This window comes from Centropristis striata, chromosome 11 (genome assembly GCF_030273125.1).
Source record: "Centropristis striata isolate RG_2023a ecotype Rhode Island chromosome 11, C.striata_1.0, whole genome shotgun sequence".
Lineage (NCBI taxonomy): Eukaryota > Metazoa > Chordata > Actinopteri > Perciformes > Serranidae > Centropristis > Centropristis striata.
The window spans coordinates 17395439-17412874 of NC_081527.1; the positions used below are offsets into that span (position 1 = coordinate 17395439).

The 17436-nt window shown below is 41.4% G+C and overlaps 1 protein-coding gene across 2 annotated transcripts; it reads right to left on the bottom strand.

The window, feature by feature from the left end:
* Nucleotides 1-236: 236 nt before the first annotated feature.
* Nucleotides 237-17354, bottom strand: gigyf2 (GRB10 interacting GYF protein 2). Of its 2 annotated transcripts, none has more exons than XM_059344856.1 (29): nucleotides 17250-17354; nucleotides 14826-14877; nucleotides 14457-14616; nucleotides 14174-14269; nucleotides 13832-13940; nucleotides 12365-12470; nucleotides 12201-12241; nucleotides 12072-12107; nucleotides 11837-11929; nucleotides 11049-11260; nucleotides 10721-10856; nucleotides 10395-10628; nucleotides 9438-9607; nucleotides 8805-8961; nucleotides 8523-8689; nucleotides 7562-7656; nucleotides 7184-7312; nucleotides 6932-7062; nucleotides 6702-6802; nucleotides 6261-6413; nucleotides 5989-6147; nucleotides 4924-5175; nucleotides 4717-4839; nucleotides 4335-4589; nucleotides 3691-3890; nucleotides 3399-3550; nucleotides 3109-3302; nucleotides 1140-1281; nucleotides 237-1033 (listed from the first exon to the last, which is right to left on the bottom strand). In XM_059344856.1, exons 2-29 carry the CDS (start codon nucleotides 14861-14863, stop codon nucleotides 966-968), a joined length of 3909 nt encoding a protein of 1302 aa, XP_059200839.1. In that variant the 5' UTR covers nucleotides 14864-14877; nucleotides 17250-17354; the 3' UTR covers nucleotides 237-965. The 2 variants fall into 2 exon arrangements, with proteins under 2 accessions (XP_059200839.1, XP_059200838.1); XM_059344855.1 differs by having other exon boundaries at nucleotides 11762-11929.
* Between the last annotated feature and the right edge of the window lie 82 nt (nucleotides 17355-17436).

A 17436-nucleotide genomic window follows, 5' to 3' on the forward strand; every position in this document is an offset into this window, starting at 1 on the left:
TACCTCTTACAACCCCAATTAAATAATCCAATATATTCCTTTAACATTATCTTTAAAAAATGCAATATATCGTAGTGTGTCCAGGTGAGTGTGTGTGAATCAAATGAGTTCTGCACATTTTTTTTTTCTGAATAGTTCAGACACAGGTGTGAACAGCCCACACAGACTGTTTATTTCATACTGCAATAAAAAAGTATGACTCCAGCAGATCATTTTCATATATTATAATACAGATGCAGAATTGAAAGTTTATTCTTTAAACAGCCTAGTATTTTACAAGAAATAGATAACTACTTGGAACTTTTGACATGTCCTTAAAACAGGACATAAGTGGGCACGAATCCTTGGGCTCTACTTTGCCATCATTATCCATGAACACCCAGCAGAAAACAGGGAGGGAAAGAGGAGAGGAGGGGGATTAAAGTGTAACGGGGAAAACTTTCAATAAATAAAACAAAAACAAAATGGATATAATCTCTCTAACCTTTCCAATAATACCCAACCACCCCACCCATATATCCACACTTTAAAGAAATCCCATACAATGGAGGCCAAATTTGAAATTTGTTGTCACTGAATTTCCGGACATAATTCGGGGCCAAGCAGCTGATGCCCGACAGACACCAGCGCCTCTGCAGACTTTCTCCAGAAACTTGAGTTTTCTGATGATTGCTCTCTTGGCTGGTCGGATGTTTCACTGGCCAGTTTGCTCCAGTCCATTTCTCTCGAGGGTTTTCATCAGATTTTAAGTCCGTAAGCAGAAGGAAAACACCCTGTCTTATAGGTCACAGTTTGTTCACAATTCAAAATTTATGAGGGATTACCAGAGTACATCTGATAAATGTGAAACTGTAAATAAAGATAAAAGTTGTGGAAGCAGTCGAGGGGCCGTGGCAGGGGGTTCGGGTAAAACAGCTGCTGTTCAAATCGGATACAGTCAGTGGGGTTTGCTTGGCTGCAGTCCCTTAAAAGTCCTCCAAAGTCTCAATCTCTCCCATATTCAATCTCTCAGATGACGCATTCACAGAAAAACCTGAAGATGAAAACAGGAATAAGATCCAATTAGCAGATGAGATATAAAAAGCAGTGACACGTCGTTGCAGATTTAACAGATTTAGCAGATGGGTGTTTGCGCTCACCTAGAAGGCTGGGGTCTGCGCGGACCATCTTCTGCTTCTTTTTCTTCTTCCCTGAGGTGACGGTCTCAAATCGCTGCTGCTGAGCACTCGTGTGGTTGGACTGATAGAGTGACGATGAGCCTGTTCCACCCCATACAGAATCCTGGGCAAAATAGAAATATAAGACTACTCTGTTAGGTTCCCATGATACCACCAAAGTCAAAATGTTGCAATCCAATTACTGAAACCAGTTTTCAGTGTGGTTTTTGAAGATGTAAGATCAATGGCTCAAAGTACCATTTGTGCCAAGCAAAGGAGTAAGTGTTGATGGTTAAAGAGAGGTAAAGAAGCTGCCTGAAGACAGTCAGAATATTCAAGATGAAGACAATACTGCCCTTTAAAAGTTAAAGTGCACACACTAGATGTGGGTGGTGTAGATACAATCCTCTATTTTTTGCATGCTTATCCATTCTGTTAAAACTCAAAGATTACGCTACACTAATACTAGTATAGTGCTATAATTAAATTCCCGTAATGGCTGCATAGGATTGTTTCTAGAGGACTTTTTAGCTCCTACTTCAGAATAAAATGAGTAAGGAAAGTGTGCGGCGATTGGTTGAACAGAGTCAAATTTGAGAAAAAATCTGCTAGTGTCACTTTAGCATTACTTTTGCTGAAGCATGCAAAAATAAAAAAAACATTTGAATTCCTTGAAAACCTCATTAGAAGCTTTGAATGTGAAAAAAATTAAATATGGTACACTGACATATCAAAATGTAGTGTTGTAGTAAAGTGAATCACAAGCCTGGCAAGTACAGCAAATCCACCCCGATGCATCCATCTAGAGATGGGCGTTTGGAAGAAACCTGCCGACTCGATTATCTATAATGTTAACGATCAATTAATCGATTAATCGCTGCATGCATACATGTGCGAAATAAAAGATATATATACACACAGTAGTATGCAAAAGCCTGTTTAATAATGGACACTTTTATTTTGAAAGGACGAAAGGAGACTTGTTCCTGACGATCTTAAAACTAACTCAACTGAGATTAAACTTTAAAGATAATGTCAAGGAGTTCAATATTTTATGTTTTAGCCCCCAAAGAGGCATGAGGTTAGTCTTCACAGTAATCTTGCATGTTTAAGTGTGTTTTGTGTTTAAATAAGTTTTGGATCAAATTAACCTAGTAATTCATGTTATCAAGGTTTGATACATTAAGCTAGTTTTGCTTAATTTAATACTCTTGTATTTCTCTGTTTTTTATAATTGTTATTGTAACTTTCAGTTTGTAAACTGTAGCTTTATCCAACTTAATTCTCATCTTATTGGCTTATTCACCCACGGCTGCAGAACTGAAAGCTTGGCAGTGTTTCAGTTCAGTAAGTGTTGATGCGCAGTCATAGATTAATTTAAAAGAAAAACAACAGATCGATTAAAAATTCCATGTGGTCGACAAAATTCTTAACGACCCATAATCAATTAATTATTCCCATCCCGACATCAAACATTTAAAATCTAATGCTGCCATAAAGGCGTCCTGCTCAGTGATCTCTAACTCTGAGCACCATGGAATAACACACAAAGAATTATAAAAGTAAAAATCTGTCACATTAGAGGACCACATGGACATGTTTGGTCTTCATTCCCATTAGGAAACAAGGAATTAACAGTGCAATGACATCTTTGGGTCCGATCCAAAATTGTGATGCGATCGAGAGTGTCACACCAGAAATGTAAATAACAGTTGTGGCCCTGGAGTATGACGTCACCGACTGTGTCGGATGACTTGCTCGGATTAATTTGAACATGCCAGGCAGAAATACATCAGAGCGCAAACTATTTTTTTGGAGCAAAAGGGACAGACGTCTGTCTTTTTAATCCCATTTTAAGACTTGCATGGCTTAACAAGGCGAAAAAAAATAGGTCCAAAACATATGGTACCTCATATGCTGAGCTCGTTGGTACCATTTCAGTCGCGCTCACCTGCTGCTGCTTGAGGGATTGCTGTTGGTTCTGCTGTGCCGGTTTCTGTTGGTTAGCGTTCTGTTTGGCACGACGTTCCAGGAACTGCTTGGCAAAGTCCTTGGCCTCGGGAGTGTCCCCCAGATAGGCCCTGACGTAGTCGTGCACCTCATATGGAGAGTCCACTTCTTTCAAGAAGGATGCAAACGTTGGAACTGGCAGGGAGACAGATGGAGGATATTTGTGATATTTGTGGTTGATCAATAGTTGTGGGTGGAGTGCTATTGCAAAGATTATTTTTAAAGTCTTACCATCCAGATTGTTGGCTGTGTTGAGAGTGTGCAGGGTTTGCTCACACCATTGCATGAAGGTGTCCTGCTGGCTCTTATTGACCCCTTGAAACAACTTTAGCAGCTTCTCCTCCTCTTCTACTTTCTTATTGGCCCGCCCACTCACAGAGTTACTTGACAAGTACAGAAAAGTGCAGGAAGAGGACAAAGAGAATTCATTAAGATCTGTGAATTACTCATATCCTTCATATGGTCATGCTTTTCATCAGGAGGTTGTGACTAAGGCATCTATTTTGGCATTCTTGATAAATACCTGAGGTTGGCGTTGCCTTTGTTATTCTTTTGCGTGCTGCTTTTCTTGGTTGGAGGAGGTTGCTGGACAGCCTCTTTCACAGCCTCGTCCCAGAAGCCCATGTTTGAGTTGTGGGTGTCACCCCAGATACTGCTGGAGTCTGAGCCCCAGTTAGTGCTGGTGTTCACAGACCCCCACACCGAGTTACTCAGAGATGGCGTCTGTGACAAGAGTAAGATACCGTTACTGACATAACAATTGTTTCCAGGGCTTCAGGTTATAATACATTTTGTGAATAATCTTCTTAGTACTTTCTTAATTATTCAGTGTTTTTGGTCAATGAAAAGTCAGAAAATGCCCATCATAATTTCCTAAAACCAAATTTGATGGAAACAACTTGCTTTTGTTCAAACAACATTTCATATAATACACAGAGGAGCACAACATTTTAGATTAAATTTCCCAAAAAATGTGAAGTGAAACTGTTAAAAAACCAGGAACACAAAGAGCCACAACTATTCAGTTGTAAGCCTTCAAGCTGCTATTCCTAAATTTTAACATTTAAATGTTGCTGAATCCACTACAATCCACACCCAGCCTTGAGGCTCTACATAGCTTTTATCCTCTTTTGGCCAATAAGACATGGCATCATGGAGGTCACGTACAGTTCTGTTTTGAGTGCGGATCTGTTGGCTGACGATGGGGTGTGGTTGCGGCTGCTGCTGCTGTTGCTGCTGATGCTGCTCCTTCCGCTGTTTCATCTGCTGGGCTTCTTCCCTTTGAATCTCCAGCAAAGATTTGGTAGCAGCTGGCTGCTTGGCCACACTACCCCAACCAGACAGCTTAGCCTGGGGCTGCTGAGCCATTTGCAAGGCCTGCTGCTGCTGCAGCTTCAGGAGCTCCTGTTGCTGACGTCGCTGCTGTGGGGTGGAGGGAAAACAATGACATGAATTAGCATTAGCATAAAAGACATTACTTTTTTTCCCAGGAGAGGGACTTAAACATTGCTGGTGATGAAGCCACCAAATACAACTAGGCTGCCTTTACCTCCTCCTGCGCCTGTCGTTCTCTCTCCTCTTCCAGTTTCTGGATCTCAGCCAGTGACAGGGCGCTCTGAGTCTGGTTTATAGCGTTGACCGACTGATGGCCCCACTTTGAAGAGGATGGAAGCTGCAGAGCAGGACGAGATCTTTTATCAACTTTAAATGTATTTTTTACGGTCTACTTCTGCTGACTAATCCACTGTGCCCTTACCTTCATTTGTGCAAGCTGCTGCTGCTGCTGCTGCTGTTGTTGAAGTCTCCTGAGGGCCTCTTGTTGCTGCTGCCTCTGTCTCTGCAGCTCCTGCTGTCTTTGGGCCTCCTGTTCTCTTCTCTTTTGCTCCTCCAATTGTTGTTGGGCCAGAGCAGCTGCGGCTGCTGCGGCAGCTGCCTCTTCCTCTGCTCGCTTCTCCTCCTCGTGCCTCCTCAATGCTTCAAGTTCCTCCTGCTTCCTGCGCTCCTCTTCCTGGTGAGGTAGAAAACATTGCAATTTAGGCTACGTTTACACGAGGACAGTCTGAACAGAAAACGCAAAAGTGGCGTCGCGTCTTCACTTTTTATTCCTCGTTTAGACAAGCATTTTCGGGAGGAAATCTGCGTGCATACGGTGACGCAAAAGTGTGTGAAATTCGATTGTATGCAGCCAGGCGGCATCACTTAAAGCGATAAGAGCATCTTTGGGCATGCAGAAGTTTTCACGCCACACATTTTCATCAGCTACTCCTTCCACAAAGTTATCCACCATCCACTAGATCTCCCAGGTCTCGTTCACAGAAGTCTGGCTCGCCTCCGACGAATTGCTGCATCCAAAATGTGATGGAGGTAATTACAGATCCTTCTCTGTTCAGTAATACTATCTCTACATATCCTGTACATTTGGTGGAAAGACTCCTGTAAGTTTATTAGAGCTGCCAGAGCAGCTTGAAGGTCCGATGCATGGAAATAATCCCACATGTTTGTTTATTTTCCTGTACTGGAGCATGTATGTGACATAAACACATACGTGACGTGAGCAGATCTGAGCAGAGTTTTGCGTCTTGGCAGTGTAGACGGACACGCTACGGCGGAGCGTATTTAACTTTTCCACTTTGGAAGGTGGTTTCAGATTTTAGCGTCTTTAAGCCCCCAAAACGCCGTCACCGTCTAAACGAAAGGCACTTCCGATAAAATATTTTGTCGTTTTTACCCGCAAGCGTTCTCGTGTAAACGGGGCCTTAGGGAGACCTTTCAAAATCCAGAAAGGAGGTAGGAAGTATGTAACAGATTTTTGTTAGCATACCTGTTTCCGAAGGAACTCTTCTCGTTTCTTTCTCTCCTCCTCTTCCCTCCGCCTCTCCTCTAATCTACGGAGAGCTTCCTCTTGTGCCATTCTCTCCTCTTCCTCTTTTTGTCTGCGCTGTGCCTCCTCTTGCTCTCGCTGCCGTCTTAATGCTTCCTCCTAAAGATTTAAAACACTGGGTGAGGCTAACCGCCATCATAGCAAAGTGTCTCGATAAAACACTAACTCAAAGGCTTTAATTGCTTCAAATTGATTTTGTTGGAATACTCAACCTGTTTTTGCCGTGCCAGCTCCTCTTCTTCCAAGCGTTTGCGTTCCTCCTCCTGTCGGGCCCTCAGGGCCTCCTTTAGCCGTTTCCTCTCCTCTTCCTCCCTTTCGGCTCGCATTTCTGCTTCACGCCTCTCCATCGCCAACTCCAACTCCAACTGTCGCATGAGAAAATAAAAATAAACTTGTGATATTATCTGCAGGGATGCAAGATATGTTAGAGAGCCTATTTTTGGACAAATGTTATATCCTAAAATAGATTCATCAGCATCTTTTTGAGATTTAACAGCTTTAATGCAATCAACTTCATCTTATGATTCAAGAACTGTGTCTTTAAAGACACTCAGATGCTGCTGTATTTAAAACTAGGTCTTGACTTTACATGAGACTTTTTCAGAATCATTTCAAGCTGACAACACAGAAAAGTGAGCAGATAAACAGTTCACCTTTGCAGTCTTTGACTTCTCTAACTGTTGCATCTGCTCGATGGTTGGAGCCTGTGCCATGGAGTCGATAGGTAAATCCCACACACTGTTGCCATCCCATGCTGTTGAGTTTGACAGAATATAATGCATCAAACCTGCTGTAACATTATATAGACCATATCTATTTCTTTCTTGTGGTTAAAAAAGAAGCAACACTGCAGATTTGAGGCAAATTTAAGGTAGAAACTCACTGTTTGGAGCAGCCTGTTGGACGTTTGGTGTGCAGGAAGCCTGAGAGGACGGGTTCTGCATTTCCCAAACAGAACCAGAGTCTGGTACAGACAGGGCCCGGGTGACAGGAGGTAGGAGACTCTCTGACGCTCTGTAAAAACATAAGAAAATGCACACACACATTCAAAACTCTGAAGCACAGGTAAAGACGGTGAAAAGTTTGAATTCTTGGATACAGGCATAACTTTGCAAACAGTGCGAGTATTATCAACCTTAGCTTGAGAGCCTGGTATTGCTGTAGAAGCAGGTTGATCTGCTGTTGGTGTTGTTGCTGCTGTTGAAGAGGAGCTGAGCTAAGAGCTGCAGCTTTCTGCTGGGCCAGGGCCTGAGCATACTGCTGCCTGAGTGGTAGAAGACATAGAATTTGGAGAAATGAGAGACAAACTGGACATTACTTAAATATATATTTTTTAATCACAATTCATTTAGGTGGTGGAGAGTCATTAGACTAATTGTAACCTATTCCTGTATTAAGTCCAGGAAGTGAGGCAGTGTGTGTGTGTAAATGTGTGTATTTGGATATTTTCGTTATGAGACGTGATCGTGCTGAACCTGCAAACAAAAAAGTGTCAGATGTAGGCCTGCCGTACCTGAGGAGGTATTGATATTGAAGCTGCTGTAACTGGTAAAGGTTGAGAGCAGTGAGCTCTTGCTGCCTCTTCAACCTTTCTTGATCACCATCACCCTGTATAACATAAAAATTCACATTCAGAATACATAATAGCAGTCAAACAAGCAAAACTTATCTCCAAACAACCAAGTTTCAAAGTCAAAACTCATGACCTCTAAACAACTTGACAGAACTTGAGCAGCATCGGGTTGTGCAAAAGCAAATAACCACCTTTAATAATTAAATCAAAGTTAAGTAAATTAAAGTGGATATACTTAATATCAACAGCCAAGCGTGGTGAATACTTATTTAATTGATTGTTTTTTTCATTTGTACTTTGACATAGATCATAGGGTTGTCCTGATTGGTGATCAGATTGTATATTGACGATTGAAGTGATGATCAACAATTTGTTTTTCATACTACGATATCAAAACGTGCTGTATACGACATCCGAGGTTCGGGTTAAAAAAGGTATGGGCCTCAAAAGTCCTGCATCAGTTGGGCTCTTCATGGATGTATTACGAAAAATCAAACAGTGTCTGGCAGTCCACAGATTGTTTATTGACATGAAGAAGTCAAGATAATGTTTGCATCTTGGAGGGCAAGATGAAGGGTTAACCTTCAACATCCAGCCAAAACGTGATTTCAATCTATCTTAAAAACTTCTTGAATGCATTTACATCCTTTTGTGATCAAGAAGAGAAAATCTTAGTTGCGACACAAAAAACCTACACAAACTCCATAAAGTCAGAGAGCGGAAGGGTCTTAAAACAATTAATACATGAAGGATTCCTTTTGCCACAGCTTACCGGTAAAAAAACGAAAAGAAGAGTGGAATACCACACCACCTGCAGGCCATGGCCAGTAATGACAACTAGTGCTGAAGACTAAGCAAACCTTTGGACATAAGCAAGCCACATTTAGCAAACACACTTTACCTGTAGAGGTGGTGGTGCAGGTCCTGGAGTGAATGGTACTCTCCCCCATATCTTCATGATCTCTCCAAGTGCTTGGAATACTTCGTCACACCCTCTTTTGACTAGGAGAGACATTGTGAAGTAACCAGCCTGGAACCACTCAGCCATCTCCTGGTTACTGAATGGACCTGAGATCAGAGAGAGAGCAGAGGAAAGTCAGGGGTGAAGCTGGAGCAGTTTGAAAAATTAATGTACAGTCTTTTAGTCACTTTTTTGAGCTCATGAAACCTATTCCATTCTCACCCTGTATCTCCCCTTGTGGGTCTTTGTAAAACCACTTGAGAGCAGCCTCGTGGGTGAGCGGCAGGCCTGCAGGTTTAGGCTTCTCTGAAGTCTTTGCTGTAAGTCTGTCATCATCCACCACACTATCCTGTAGGTACGCTACCATCTTTTCTGCCTCCTGGGGAAGGATGGAAGCAAAGAGGATTTTAGAAAGATATTACATTACTCATAACCCCCATCTAATATAAAAAAAAAACCTAACATGCTTCCTCCTTTCCTGGTTGTTGGAGTATTTTAAGGGAATCTGTTATGCTTCTCCTTATATTCTGTTATACTCATAATGTTAGAATGTCGGATATTCATAAGACACTTGGCCAAAGTTTCAAATAGTGGGGGTAACTAACCAATTTCAGATCACATTCCTGCTGAAATGTTTGATTTTGTAGTTTTTGGTTTAGAAAATGTTACTGGGGATTTCCTAAGGGTAGAAAGTGCTACTATACTCTGTCACAGTCATGACACAGCTGCAATGACTGCAATAACCAATTAGATCAGACTGGGCTTTTTTTGGAAGGGTGCTTAAAGACAGGCAATAAAACAAGACAGCCCCACCATCCCATCTGAGATTTTGATGGTAAAAGTCTCCCAAGTTACCTGCTCAAAGTGTTTCAGTCCCTCATCTTCGTCTGTGTCGTGTGGCACAGCAGTGGGCCTGCCAATTGGTGCCATTATACTTGAAGAGAAGGGCAAAGGATTGTTCATCGCCACAGAAACCTCCATGGGCTTTTGTGGTAGCTGTACGCTGGGCGATGGAGCAGAAACTTCTGTACAGAACAGCAGGAGAGAAAAGCAAATATTGAGATATTTAAGCATATTGAGATGGTTTTCACGATACGATTTTATCCCGATACTTGACTCACAATATGATATTATTGCGATTTTAAGCATTTTGCGATATGGTGAGTATTGCGATTGAAATGTTTAACTGCATTTTGTGTCCACAAAATTAAATTAATTTAAGAATTGTTTTGTCAAATAAAAGAAAATTCTCAGTCTATTCATCTCACTTGAACCGTGCTGATTTAGCATTGGCTTTGCCTTCATCAGTGATGCCATCTCCAGATGGTGGCGAGTTAGATGAGCCAGCAAATTAGTTATATTCCCCAAGTTTTTTATTTGATGCAGCACTTCTTAGCAAACTCCATGTCGCGTCATATCCATCTCATTCGTCCGTTCCTTGTTAAAAAATCCCAAATAAGTCCACACATTTGACTTAAGCATGGACGATGCTCCCCTCATTTCATTCTCAGGTGCCTCCATCTTTGTTGTACCAACTTCTTCTTTCATGCTGACCTTCACCTCTACTGACCTAACCAGAATATAACTGAACAACAAAAAAACGATTTTATTCTAAGTACCATAAAATTAACTTCATATTTCAATTAATATGATAAAAAATATCGATACTTGGCCGCCATGAATCAATATAATATTGCTACGTAAAATATCGCAATACTGTGTTGTATCCGCTCCCCACCTCCAATTTCTGGTAGGTGAATCCAACTGGCAAAAAAGTCCTATTTACAGTGAAATTGAAGACCAAAATCTAACCTGCATGGGTGGTAGAAATGTGGTTCATGGTTCGGGATGTGGGGACATGCAGGGGGACTTTGCAGGGCTCCGGTGGAAGGTCCAGGGGTGGCTGCCGCTCAGCCGGCCTCTCAGACTCTTCTGTTCTGTTGGGTTGGCTCAGGGACAGAGACTGGACAGGAATCTGGGGCTCTGAGACTGGAGGAGCAACAGGTGGAGCCACAGGTAAAGCTTCCTCTGATGCTCTTGAAAACTCTAGAAAAAAATGTTGTAAAGACGTGAGATGAGATCATAATAGAACTTTGTTTCTTGATTTAAAAAAACAAAACCTATCAGTACTATCCAACCTTTTCGTTCTGCCTCCGTTTCCATTTCTTTGGTCTCCCTGGGCTGACAGTCATCGTCCTCCAAGCCCTCTTCACATTCTTCCAAGGGTTTGAAGTCGAGCTCTGCCTCCTCCAGGATTGGCTCCTTGGAGGATTTCTGTATATTACAACAAAGAACAGAATTCCAGTAACCTGACGCTATTTTATCTAATAAAGATTTCATTCTTAGGAATGGTCTTCTCCATAATATTAAGTTAGGACAAGCCATTTATATAAATAAATGGCACATCTATACTTGATCAATAAGTTTAGTCATTCATTGATTTAGTCAACACAGGTCTCGTCTTACCTTGAGCGAGAGAAAGGCCCCTGATGAGTCGAAGGTGCCCGCCTCCTCGTCTGCGTCCTCCAGACACCACTCTGGCAGGCTGTCTCTCTCATCCTCCAGGCTGCCACTGCCTGACCGAGGCCTCCTGTAGCCGCGCTCGTCTTCTCTTGCATCAAATGGAAAGCGGCGGCGCTGATCTGGGTGTTCCCGCCATCCTGCTGACCGAGGCCCATCTGGGGAAAATAATAAGCGTTTAATACCAATCTTAATCTCATGATCTACCTTAGCTTCAGCAGGATGGACTAATGTTGTGTCTACCAGCTACTTAAGGGAATCCACATAGTAACAGTATTATTTGTATTGTATACATCAATATGTGCAATTCAAAAGCGCAGGAAAGTTAAGAAAGGAGACACAAGTGCATCATTGAATTGTCTCTCTTACATGAAAGTTGTGCCCTTAATCTATTGTATGCAATATCATTCTTATATCCAAGCTGACAAACTAGCAACAATACAGAACATGAAAGTGGAAATGGAGAATAACCCATAATTCAAGCTGGTTGTATGGTAGTAGTAATTTTTTCGCAATTAAAATGACACAAAATGGCGTACAAAGTGCAACACACACATGTACCTCATTCTGAATTTAACCACACAACCAAAACAGCAATACACCACAAATACATTTATCAATTATAGATGTATTGTTAATATGGTCAGTGCTGTGCCCACCTGGGCTCGGGGGGCACCACCGATCACCGTCCCGTCGAGACCCCGCCACGCGCCAGCCCCCCTCATCATCCTCACCATTCTGAGAAGAACGCCAGTTCTCACTCTCTGAACGCGTGAAGTCGTGCTTCCTCGGTAGACCTGGTAGAGCATCCTCATAGTTGCTCCGGACTGTAGAGAGTAGGGAGTAGATATAGTTAGTAGATAGTTTACATTTAAAGCTAGATTATTAAACTCACGTCATCTGTCATTTACACCTATCCAAGAGATCTGAACTCACTGGTTAATATTAAACTACAAAAGGGCCACTTACTGTGATTCATCGGAAAGTGTCCCGGAGCAACTTCCACTAGGGTGACAGAGAGCAACAAAAGATAAGCCACTGCATTTGCCAATGAATACATCATGTATTGATTATTTGAGATAAGAAGTTAACACCAACCTGGGTCTTTTCGACCTGGCTTTTCAAATCGCCTTTCTCCCCTGGTGAAATAAAAGTAATTATGTAGAGGCATAACACATTGTTCTTGTTTTTTTCTGTCCAGAGAAAAACTTATTGAATAGCTGTACACGGTCAAAAAAAAAACAAAACTGTGGACTTAATACCTTTCTTCCCAGCTTTGGGAGCGATGCATCTCCCTCCCTCCACGACCAAAACCTTCCACATCATCAAAACTTCTTTGGTAAAACCCTCCATCTCCTCTTCCCCGGCCTGAAAATAATCACAATCAGATTAATGTGACCTGAAGAGGCCGAGTTGATATTGAATGTGTGCAACTGCTAAAATGAACTGGCCTTTAGGTAAGATGTTTAACATTGTTATCAAAGAATCAAGTGTGGGTCAAACATCAGAAGGGGTTTGCACAACACATTTCAGATTAACCATGACAGATGATCAAAAACTCCACTTACTGCAGCCATTAGTCACAGGTGAATAAACTTTACCAAACACGCACAAATACACCTGAACCACCATCACCCATTGCACAAAATCTGCTGAATCATGATGCTGTACTCCCCTTTCCCTTTTCATTCTAGGCCAATAAACTCTTGCGGTTTTTAATTTATCTGTCTCCATGACTCATAGGCAATATCCTCTAACAGCAGTTTGGCTGTAGTATGCCATTGTATTTTCCTCAGATTTTCACAGTATCTCTCAGATGACAAACAACAATATTGTGCACTTGCTGTCAACATCTGTGATTTGTACCTATGACTACTTACTGTTTTTCATAAAACCCTCTACATGACATGGCTTCTTGACCAACCTTTAAGTTAGGTAGTTAGGAGAAAGTTATATGAACGACTTAAGTGTCTGACATGGTCAGATAACACATTTCATTTGTACACAGAAGCTGACATAGACATTAAGTCTCTATCCATTGTGTGGACCTATAGCTGGGAATGTGAACTTGGTCTGTGCGAATCAAGTGGTCAACAGTACAGAGCATAGGATCTTAAGCTGTGAAGAAATTAGTTGAAATGGGTTATATGTTCAGTTTGAGAGCAGATTGATAAAGACAGGGCCAATGACTTAGCAAAATCATGATGCAGCTCTTGGAGCTGTGCAGTAAGTTATAAACCAGAGTTTTAGCAGTTAGTGGTAATATTCCATTAACGCTTTTCAATTTTGAGCGGCTATTGCCCTGTTGCCTTCCCAGAAGTGCATCTCCAGAAAGCAGTTGGTTATGACCATGAGAGATGGCATTGTATATAAACAAGAGATGTGTTTCTTTTCTGTTACAGTAAACACAACCCATGGCCTGACAGGATATTGCAAACTTCTTAAAACAATTACAAACAGGGTTTTCCATGTTTGAGGGACATCAATAGTTTAAGCAGCTGCTGAAGAGTATGCCGAATAAGCCCAACACCTACAGAGCGCTTATATTACACTCTTTGTCTCAGTTGGTGGGATTCTTCAAAGGCATCTAAACTATTTGCAGTTGTTGTGACTTCTGAAACTGCATAGACAAAATAGTTGAGTAGCTAAATAAATGCTCATTGGGGAAAAAAGAAATGAGAAAGGAAACATGACACATGATACATTTATAATCTTGGTTGAATTCTTACCTCTACCCCTTGAGGTACTTCGGCCTCTTGGTGCCCCTACTATCGGACCGCCTCCTCGCCCTGTCAGCCGAAGTACAGCTGCACTGTTTACAGACATGGAAAAATTTCTCTGCAAACACAAACGGGGGAGGGGGAACAAGGGGGACAAAAGGCATGTTTTTAGCTCTCTTTTTTGCACCTGCTCCTTATTTGGTAACCTACAGTAATTTCCTGTATTATACAGTACTTTTGGAAATAAGAAGCTAACTGGCCTGAGGTCAAAACATAATTTATTTTGGTCTGGGTGACACGTCAGAAACGGTTTTTAATATCAAGATAGAGACCTGATGCAAGTACTCCTACCTGTTCCTCCTCTGTAAAAGACACGAGTGCCAGAGGCGGCAAGGGCTCCTCTTGCAATATGGGCAGGAACTCCTTATCGTGTAGGTCTATAGGGATCTGGAGGAGAGACAAACAATCACAGGCTTCACTGTTAGGATGTATAAGGGTTTGAAAGAATGTGTTATAACACATCAAAATAAGGAAGATGTAAATCTGATCCTGACAGCGACGTAATTTGTATTCAAATCATGTTGATGGGAGGCTGCATTTAGAGCTAAGAGGCTTACGTTATATGCCTACCAACCTTGTTATCCTTTACATAAAGTGCTAACATTTCTTCTCTTCCGTAGCGATAGTCTGCAAGTTTATACTTTGGCAATGCAGGTGAGAGGGGTGGAGAGGCAATCCCACAGCCGCCGCCTCCACTACCACCACTGCCACCACCTCCAGACAAGGCACGGAGCCTGCAGGGAGAGAGAGGGAGGGAGAGAGAAAGGGTAGTTAAATCAGAAGGGACAGAGGAAGGGGAGACAACACTTAAGCTGAAGTGGCACTTTACATGTCTGGACATGTATGGAAATGCTGTACTGCGCCCCAACCGAAAGAAAACCAGTTTCACAACCTACAAATAATTTCTCTCTAACTTATCATGAATTCATGTCAGTTAATTTACCATTCTGGTCCAAAGTTAAGTGTCTGGGTTTCAGCCATTCTTCCTTCAAGTTCTGCAAATATGACAAGGAAAAGGATTAGTGTAACTTGGTACATGCCGCTGTTAGAACAGCACAACAAATGCTGAATAAATTCAAGAAAAATAAATGTACAAATTGTAACCGTGTGGTAGATTTGCTGGAATAAATAGGTTAACAAACATTTAGTAATAGTTAAGTGGTGGTTTACTAGTGATACAACAGTCACCTGTATACATTTTACCAAAATAGATTTTATGCATTTTTACCCATAACATTTTTGACACTTTTTATACGTACAAAAACATTTAGGACTGGATGATAGAACGATAAATACTGTTAAAACAAAAATAAAATGTCTATTCTGTATAGGTTTCTACAGCTTAATTACAAGCACATACTAACTCAAGTTTAAAAGAAAATCTGATGTATATATGTATTTATATTTATTTTATTCTATAATTCCATTTGAAACAGTTAAGTTAATTTTGCAATACATTTCTTACTTCAATATATTTATTTATAGGTTTATTTGTAAAAGACAGGTGCAGAAAAGCAAATTTCCAACACCAGTACCTAAAAAAAGGCATTGATAGTTTAAGTAGTCATTACAATAGACTTTTTAAAATTGTTAAATCAATGCATATATTAATCAAAAGGACAACATTGATGGCAGCGCACAAGCAAACAGACAAATGAGAGAATCCTCAAAACTTAATTCACTCAGGAGTATACAAAGAGATTGACTGTCCAGAAAGCATGCTATGTGTATTATGATTACCAAAGTTATTTTATCATACCACTTTAAATACATGTGTACCATAGCATAATTCTGCTAGACAGAACTTGAAAAAAAAAGTCAGGCTTTTTCACCTGCTCTAATGTATTACAACTCCTCAGGATATATGGCCCTTCCCACTAGCACACAAGTAGGGTTCAGTTTCAATCTGCTAAAGCTATTTTAGGAACTCTCCCAGTCTGCAGAGAGTATGGCAGACACCTGTAATTGACAACGGGGGTTGCCTATACTTCTGCAAATAAACAAACAAAAATAATCGTGTTTTGCCAACAAGAATTTTTTGTTTCTTTACATGCATGTTTACATTATCAAGACTTTCCTGTAGGCTTGGAAGCAGATTTATTACATAGCGAGGCTTCCTCAAATATCGGCCACATACAGCGACAGTGGACACTTAGTACCACTGACCATATGGGTGCCAGGACAAGCCACGTGTAAATTGGTAGTTAAAGAAATAGATGATGCAATTGCATCTAAGTTAGCGATATTTGCGTTTGTTCTTCTGCACATTCACCTAAATTAAAAACCGGACGACTGGCTGAGTTTACAAAAGGTTATGACTTCTTCGAAAACAGCCCAAAGTCGCCAAACTTCCCAATCTGTTCAAAGCAACAACTATTATCAGTTTGGTTATGTCAGAGTTTTATTTTTGATAACGAGTGTGTAGTCAGCGGAAAAAACTGTACAGTTACATACTGTTACCTTGTGGTAAAAGGTTGACTTCCCCATGTAACGTTAAAATCAAACGGCTAGCATTACCTAACGTTTGTCATGCCTACCCACCCTGCTGTCGTATATTGTTAACGTTACATAAAGTTACTGATAAATGTTAAAAGTTGGCTAGAGCCGTGGTTGTTACTCCGGAAGGTTGCGTGGAAATCATCCTCGGTTACAACATAGCGTGAGCTAACGCAGCTAGCTAATAAACAGGCTATCATGGATGATTCAGATAACGTCAAACACATGCCACTAGTAACTGACATTAGCATTTCCCAACTGTTAAAAGTTGACAGCAGACGTGTAGTTATGTTGAAAGGTGGCAGAAGACTTATAGTTAAAGTGCCACTTACAACATGCTGCTGCCACACCATGGCATTTTCACTAGCCAACGGTGGTTATGCTAGCGCGTTAGCTATCTGCAGTTGGCCAACTAGCTAGCTAGCTAGCAGCGTTTTATCCCAACAAGTATATGCGTGTCATATGAAAAGGCAGACGTAAACATTGACATTAACTTCGTTTACCAAAGGAGAAGACATCTTTGCATATATTATTACGCTGTAAGACAAATATAACACAGATCTGACACAGGAGTTAATCCCTATCCTTAGCACTTGTAGCTAGCATGCTAACAGGTTGGCTAACTAGCTACATGCGGCCTTGCAGCAGCCTGGATCCACAACAACATTTCCTTGTCAAACCGTCCCACAGTTCACACGACCCGGACACGCACACGGAGCCACTGGGGCCCGGTGCTGCTAGGCCAAGTAAACATGGTGGTTTAACAACAATCCCGAGCACCGCAGCTCATCGTAATATGACCCTCTGACATGGCACTTTACTTAAATGTACGATTCGCCTTCGCTAGTGTCCTAAACTTTGGCTGTCTTACCTCTGCTTGATCTGACAGCACAAGGTTTGTATGCGAGTTGTGTGGCTCTTTCTGGGCTCTCTCTCTCTCTTCGTTTTCCACAAGATGGCTGAGTGTTGGTCACATGACATCTGATAAAACCCGTATGCTCTGGACAGATTTGCTGACTGGAGCGTATTCTCAAACAACGAAGTGGACATTGCCATTG

Excerpts from the sequence above, each read along its gene's own strand:
- gigyf2 (XM_059344855.1), bottom strand. The coding sequence starts at position 14,863 with ATGGCTGAAACCCAGACACTTAACTTTGGACCAGAATG. Across the intron at positions 12,108-12,200 it reads GCCAGGTCGAAAAGACCCAG|TGGAAGTTGCTCCGGGACAC; the intron begins GTTGGTGTTAAC and ends CTGTCACCCTAG. Across the intron at positions 3,303-3,398 it reads CACAGCCAACAATCTGGATG|TTCCAACGTTTGCATCCTTC; the intron begins GTAAGACTTTAA and ends TCTCCCTGCCAG.